The 7,347-nt window shown below is 44.7% G+C and overlaps 1 protein-coding gene across 1 annotated transcript; it reads left to right on the top strand.

The window, feature by feature from the left end:
• Positions 1-3,071: 3,071 nt before the first annotated feature.
• LOC109862147 lies at positions 3,072-5,185 on the top strand. Its single transcript, XM_020442101.1, is given in 3 exon segments — positions 3,072-3,893; positions 3,895-4,392; positions 4,394-5,185. Coding segments are annotated over 3 exon segments (2,112 nt in total).
• Positions 5,186-7,347: the final 2,162 nt, after the last annotated feature.

Below are 7,347 nucleotides of genomic sequence, written 5' to 3' on the forward strand. Positions count from 1 at the left end.
CTGTTGCTCCTTGGCAACAGCAGCAGCAGCAGCAGCAGCAGCAGCAGCAGCAGCAGCAGCAAGATGCGAGCGCTGTGGATATCGTCCCGCGGAACGCAACGCCGCTCGTGCCCCATTGTGTTAGCGCGGAACCTCGCCCGATAGCGCGAGTAGCGCCAATGCGGAGGAGAGGTCGCCTGTCTTTGTTACGCCGACGACGAGAGGGGGTAGAAGAAGAAGATGCAAATGAACCTCCTCTGCGTAAGTTTATAAGCAATAAAACAAGAATAACTAATTTTTATAATAAAAATATATTAACTAAAGATTGTCACATTTTAGGAAGAGCTCGTAGAGATGAAGCGGAGCTTCCTCCTTCTCCTCTAGCCTTTGATTCCGGTAAGTAAACCATCTCTAAATAATTAAACAATGAGAAATATAAAGGAATTATATATATAAACTTTTATATTGATTTTTAGATGAAGATGTGTAAATACTGATGCCCATACGGCCTGATCAAAATGCCAATCAGCAGCAACAGGCGGAAGCGGAAGAGGAACGAGCGTATGAATTGTGGAGAAGGATGGTGGACGAAGAGTTCGCAGATATTTTTGAGCGAGAAACAATTCATTTGTCGGAGTTCAGTGGGGACGACAACAACAACATTAACAACGACGACGACGATGACGACAATGACGACGACGACGACGACGACGACGACGACGACAACGACAACGACGACGCCGGTAAGAACGACGACGACGAAGACGCCGGTGAGAACGACGACGACGAAGACGCCGGTGAGAACGACGACGACGATGACGCCAGTGAGAACGACGATAATAATGGCGATGATAATGGCGACGAAGACGCCGACGATGATGAAGATTCTATCGCGGAAGGTTAGAATAGTTAAATGTTCATATAATTGTATATAATTGTATAAAATTGTATAAAATTGCGAAATATAATTTGATATAATAAAAAAAAATAAAAGAACCAATTAGCGATATAAATTAGGTAGACGCTTCATTTAATTAAATAAATATACGTTTAATATATATATATACTCGTTGTCCTACTTATTTAATTTCCCTGTATAAACTTAAAATTACGTTAAGAAATATTACATGAAAATAAATGTTTTAAATTAATATCGAGCATAATTAAGTTTCATTAATATTGTGCATGTCCAAACGCGTTTTTCTTATGTTACGCGGTAGAAATTGACGCGATAAAAAAAGTCACACACTCAGTATATTTTTCATTAAACCAATGAATGAATATAAGGCCTTACGAGCCGTTCTCAAGGTGTTTGAGCGAGAACTTATACATGTATATATATATAAGTATACACATGTAACGAATTCACTTGTAAATTTTTACAAGTGAGTTTTTTGAATTGAAATCTCAATTCTCAAAATCATACGGGATGCTAGATTTGCATCTCACATATGAGAGACCCCGGATACCCCCCCTAATTTACAAGTGAATTCGTTACATGTGTATACTTATATATATATACATGTATAAGTTCTCGCTCAAACACCTTGAGAACGGCTCGTAAGGCCTTATATTCATTCATTGGTTTAAATTTCACGAGCCTTAAGTCTTTATTAATTATTTTTCATTAAATTTGACTTAAATTTTGTATTTCTATAACAATATTTATTTCTATAACAATATATTTGCAACACCTTATATACAACACGTATATATATGAATTTAATCAAACGTAATTGAAGCGTCTGTCTAATGTATCAATAATTGGTTCGTTTACCGTCGTTTGATAATCGCTTCTTAATCTATTGAGAATTTTTGTATTAAGCTTTTGCATTTACAGTGCAATACGGGCGCGGAACTGTAAATGTTGCGCAAGAAAATAGTAGTAGTAAACAGGACGGCACACCAACAACGAGCGCAGCGACGACACCGTCGAGCGTTACACCGGCAGCAGTGCTACTCCCGCCACCCCCGACAGCGCCGCCGAGAGAAGCAACAGCGACGACATCACCGCCGAGCGTTACACCGGCAGTGCTACTCCCGCCACCCCCGACAGTGCTGCCGATGACGAAAGAAGCAAATAGATCGGTGAAAATAATAATAATTATACATTTATTGTATTACGGACGGAAAACGCGCGTAGATTTAAGAAATTCGGGGTAATAAGGAGAGAGGCGACAGTTGAGATCCGCGAAAACCAGCCTGGTGCTGAAAGAGTAGAATGGGTGGAGGGGGCATTTCGCGAAATTCACAGATACGCAACACATTTATCGGAGCCGAATAATTACGTTGGAATGTGGCTCGACTCCCCGACTTTGACCAACGGTGCAGCGGGTCTTTCTTTTCGTCCTGCGCGTGACTTGACTCACGAGAATATTTGGTCTCTCGTGAGTTCGGTTGCGCAAAGTAACGGAGGGATAGACATCGCTACGTCGTTTACGATACGCGTATGCACCGTCCACTCTCCGTCGGGCAAAGAAGGCCGTCCTTTGAGCGCGGAAGGAATCGAGAAACGCTCGATTCTTTCAATAACGAATAGCGACAACCTCTGTTTCCTTCGCTCACTCGTTGCCGCACGGGTATATCTCGAACGAGGTAACACTTGCACGGGCGAGCTACATGAGCGATGGAATGCAATGAGACGTTCGAACTCCTCCTTACAACGCCAATGGGCACAGGAGTTGGTGGAGAGAGCAGGCGTCACAATTCCGGAGGAGGGTTGTGGTATTGGGGAAATTGAGCGATTTCAACGGTACCTTGCCGGGGAGGGGTTAGCTATAATTGTTTACGCCTCGTCTACTTTCGCGAAAGGCGGAAAACCGTTGTACAACGGTGGTGCGTTGCTCGCCTCTCTCGGACGCGAATTCTCGCTACGTTTAAATATTCTTTATTGCGAGGGTTCGCGTCACTATTGCCCAATTTTAAATTTAAGAGCGGCGGCAGGGAACAGGAGATACTGCATTCCTTGCAACCTGCCTTATCGTCCCAAACGAGGAGTTCATCGATGCTCGCATAAATGTCCGCGTTGTCGCGGTGTGCCGTTGTGCGAAACAGAAGAAGTAGAATTAATTTGATGCGAGCAATGTAAGAGAATGTTTTACGGGCGCGAGTGTTTCGAGCGTCACCGAGCCGAAAAATCGTACGGAGACAGTCGCGTGAGTATGTGCAGCGCCTTGCAATTTTGTGACGATTGCGGGCGTTTGTACAGAACAGCGGGTGCGAGGCACGAATGCGGCGTCGTGTTTTGTAACATTTGCAGTTCGCGTCAAGATGTAAACCATCTTTGTTATATTCGACCTCTTACACGCGAGGATTTCACCGGCAAAGGAAAAAACACGCGCGTCGCATTCGTGTTCTACGATTTCGAGACCCGACAGGATGAGACGCTCGAAGGTACAGCGTCTGTGAAAATTCACATGCCCACTCTTTGCGTCGCACAGCAGATTTGCGTCGCGTGTGCGGGCGAGGACGACATGACGGTACGTTGCCGGTGGTGCGGTGTGCGCAAATTCGTGTTCCGCGATGATCCGGTGAGGCAATTCGTCGATTTCGTTACGAGAACAACGAAATGTTTCAAGCAGATTATCTGCATCGCGCACAACGCCAAGGCGTTCGACGCGCAGTTCATCCTTCGTTACATCACGGAAAAACGTGTCGATTTGGATCCACGAGTAATATTAAACGGGACGAAAATCGTAGTATTACCGGCCGGACGTCCAAAATTTATTAACAGTATCAACTATATGCCGATGCGTTTGTCAGCTCTGCCAAAGGCTTTCGGTTTGCGGGGTGGGGTGGAAAAGGGATATTTTCCGCATTTATTTAACACACTCGCGAATCAGTCGTACATCGGTCCGTTACCAGCCGTTGAATATTACTCGCCGGATAGTATGTCTAGCAAAGAACGCAAACGTTTTTTTGTCGTGGCACGCGGAACAGATGCGCGAAAACGCAGTTTTTGACTTTCAACGCGAGATAGTTTGTTATTGTCGTAACGACGTTGATATCTTGCGGCGAGCGTGCATGGCCTTCCGCAAGATATTTCTCGAGCGCGGAAACGTATGTCCGTTCGAAGAATGCACGACCATCGCTTCCACATGTATGCGCGTTTTCCGCAAACATTTTCTACGTGAGAAAGAGATCGGCGTCATTCCTCACGGCGGATATTGTCTCGCGGATACGCAATCCCGCAAAGCTCTGCAGTGGCTGGTGTGGAAGGAGCGCGAGCTTGGCCGCATCATTGTTCACGCGGGTCACGGGCGAGAACATCGTCTCGCGGAAGTCGGAGGCATTCCCGTCGACGGGTATTACGAGACGGCGAACGGTGAGCGTCACGTGTTGAAATACCACGGCTGCTTTTGGCACGGATGTCCCGTGTGTTTTAAAACGGAACGCGACAAATGTCTCTGCACGGGAGAACGCGAAGTACGACACGATGAACTCGCAATACGAGCGTACACTGACAACGTCATGGCGTCTTCGAAAACGAGGGTACATCGTGACGGAGAAATGGGAGTGCGGTTTTGATTGCGATACGCGAGAAAATCGCGAAATGCGAGCGTTTTTAGACCAACATCCGATGCTCGCGGCTGAACCGCTTTCACCGCGTGACGCGTTTTTCGGCGGTCAAACAGAAAACATCGCGATTCGACGCGAAGTTACGGGTACGGAGAAAATACATTACGTAGACGTGTGTTCTCTATACCCTTACGTGTTGAAAACCGGCGCTTTTCCGATTGGACATCCGAAAATTTTTGTCGGACAAAAAGAATGCGCCTTGCTCATCAAAGCGAAGCCCGGTGTCGATTTTTCCGCGGTCGAAAGGCTTGTGCGTTGTAGAGTGCTCCCTCCGCGCAATCTCTTTCACCCTGTACTCCCGTACCGCGTGCAGGGCAAACTGCTGTTTGCCTTGTGCCGCAGTTGCTGCAAAAACTTCTCGCAGACACAGTGCTCGCACGAAAATCCGCGCGATTGTGAATTCGAAGACGTGTGGGTATCGTGTGAATTACGCAAAGCTGTGGAGAAGGGTTATCTCGTGAATGCAGTGAGCGAGATATGGCAATACGAGACGAGCCGATACGACGCTGATACGCGTCAGGGGGGATTATTTGCCGAATACATAAATTGTTTTCTCAAATTGAAGCAAGAGGCGAGCGGATGGCCGAGCAAATGCGTGGACGACAAATCTAAAGAACAATATCTTTGAGAATACAAAGCAGTCGAGGGTATTGCTCTAGATAGAGCAAACATTGCGCAAAATCCGGGTTTACGCACGGTCGCAAAGCTGTTCCTCAATTCGTTTTGGGGAAAATTCGGGCAACGATCAAACTTGACGAGTACCGAGGTGGTAAAGTCGCAGGAACGTCTTGTATCGCTATTGTCGAGCCCCGAGCACGAGGTAACCGATATATTACCTGTGACTGACAAGGTAATATATGTTTCGTGGCAAATGCGGGACAAGGCGGTCGTACCCTTCTCCGATTACCAACGTGATAATAGCGGCGTACACGACGGCACAGGCGCGATTGAAACTGTACAAATATTTAGAACGTTTAGGCGAGCGCGTTCTTTATTACAATACAGATTTGTGTATTTATGTGAGCAGCGGAGAACCCGGCGAATACGAACCGCGTACGGGAAATTTCCTGGGCGATATGACGGACAAGCTCGAAGGCTACGGCCGTGGTAGTTACATCGAGTCGTTTGTATCCGGTGGCCCAAAATTTTACGCGTACGTAGTTCGTACTCCGGACGGTGGCGCGCGGGAGGTGTGTAAAATCAAAAGAATCACTCTCAATTCCGCAACCCCCCGCATAATTAATTTCAATAGCGTTAAAGAAATGTTAATGAGAAGAGAGAGAAAAGAAGAAAATGTGTCGATAAATCTGCATTTTAGAGCGATTTGTCGCACCGCGTTTCACGAGGTTGTGACGCGGGACGAATAAAAAATCTGCTCGTCGGTTTTGCTGAAGCGTAGATGTATCGACGAGCGACGCTCCGTTCCATACGGCTACTTAGAATAAAACTTTTTTTCGCGCATTCTCTTGTAAATAGTTTTTATATTTTAAACGTATTAGTAAGAATTAAAATTGTATATATATATGTATATGTTTTTTGTACAAATCAGTCATAAAGTAAGCAAGCGCTTTGTACAATAAAAGAAAAATATATAAGTTAGTTTAAGAATCGTGTGTAAAAATAAGGTTATAAAATGCGAGAGTTTCTGTACATGTTAGTAGATTAAGCAATATATACACGATTTGTAAAACGTAATAATATTTTAATAATATTTTAATAATAATATTTTAATAAAAAAAAAATATTTTAGTGTTATTAAATTTTTTTAAAAACAAAATTAAAAGATTGCTTTTTCCCGATCTCTGTTTTCTTTTATCCTTAAAAACTTTTTGATATAACCTCAACAAAAAGCTATAAGCTTATATTGGCGCGCGCGTTTGACGAGCTTATTTCTACGCGCGCGACAATAAGCTGATTTTTTATGAAAACAGCTTTTCAATTATCCGGAATAAGCTCACCGTTGCCGCGACAAAAATTAGCTAATTTTTGCGGCAAAACGCGGCCGCCGCGGGGCCCGACGCGCCATGGTGAGCTCATCGCAAACAAAAAACAGTTTAATTTAAGAGTTATACAAGCGGCAATTTGCACAGTCTTCAAAATGGACGTGCGCTGGAAACATCCCTGGACGTCGATCGTTTGAGGTCCTACGGGATGCGGGAAAACAACTTTTGTAAAGACTTTTCTCTGTTATTTGCCGAAAATGGCAAATATTTAATTCGAGAGAATTTTATTTTATTACGGCGAGTGGCAAGAAGCCTATCTCAAGTTGCAACGCGAGATGGAAAAATGTAAAATTGAATTTAGCGAAGGACTACCCCGCCCGGAATATTACTCGAACGACCCGCTTTGTGCGAAATTAATAATAATCGACAATCTTATGCGAGAATCGTCCTCGTGCGAAGTGATCGTTGATTTGTTTACCAAGGGTAGCCATCATAAAAATCTTAGCGTTATACTTATTTCACAGAATCTCTTTCATCAAGGACGCGGTCAACGCGATATTTTGCTGAATGCAAATTACATTGTGGTTTTCAAGAACCCGCGCGATCGCGCGCAAATTCGCCATCTCGCGCGTCAAGTCTATCCCGACAACGCAAAGTTTTTGGAAGAAGCGTACTACAACGTCACTTCGCGTTCTCACGGTTATTTACTGCTCGATTTGAAACAATCAACACCGGACGAATATCGTTTTCGAACGTGCATCTTTCTTAACGATCCGCGTCATTACGTGTACGTACCCCGCAAATCCCTCGCGTGAAAACAAGCGTATAAAAACCCGAAGCACACGAG

The sequence above is a fragment of the Pseudomyrmex gracilis genome, unplaced genomic scaffold (assembly GCF_002006095.1).
Source record: "Pseudomyrmex gracilis isolate BER0280 unplaced genomic scaffold, ASM200609v1 scaffold_1425, whole genome shotgun sequence".
In the NCBI taxonomy this organism is placed as follows: domain Eukaryota; kingdom Metazoa; phylum Arthropoda; class Insecta; order Hymenoptera; family Formicidae; genus Pseudomyrmex; species Pseudomyrmex gracilis.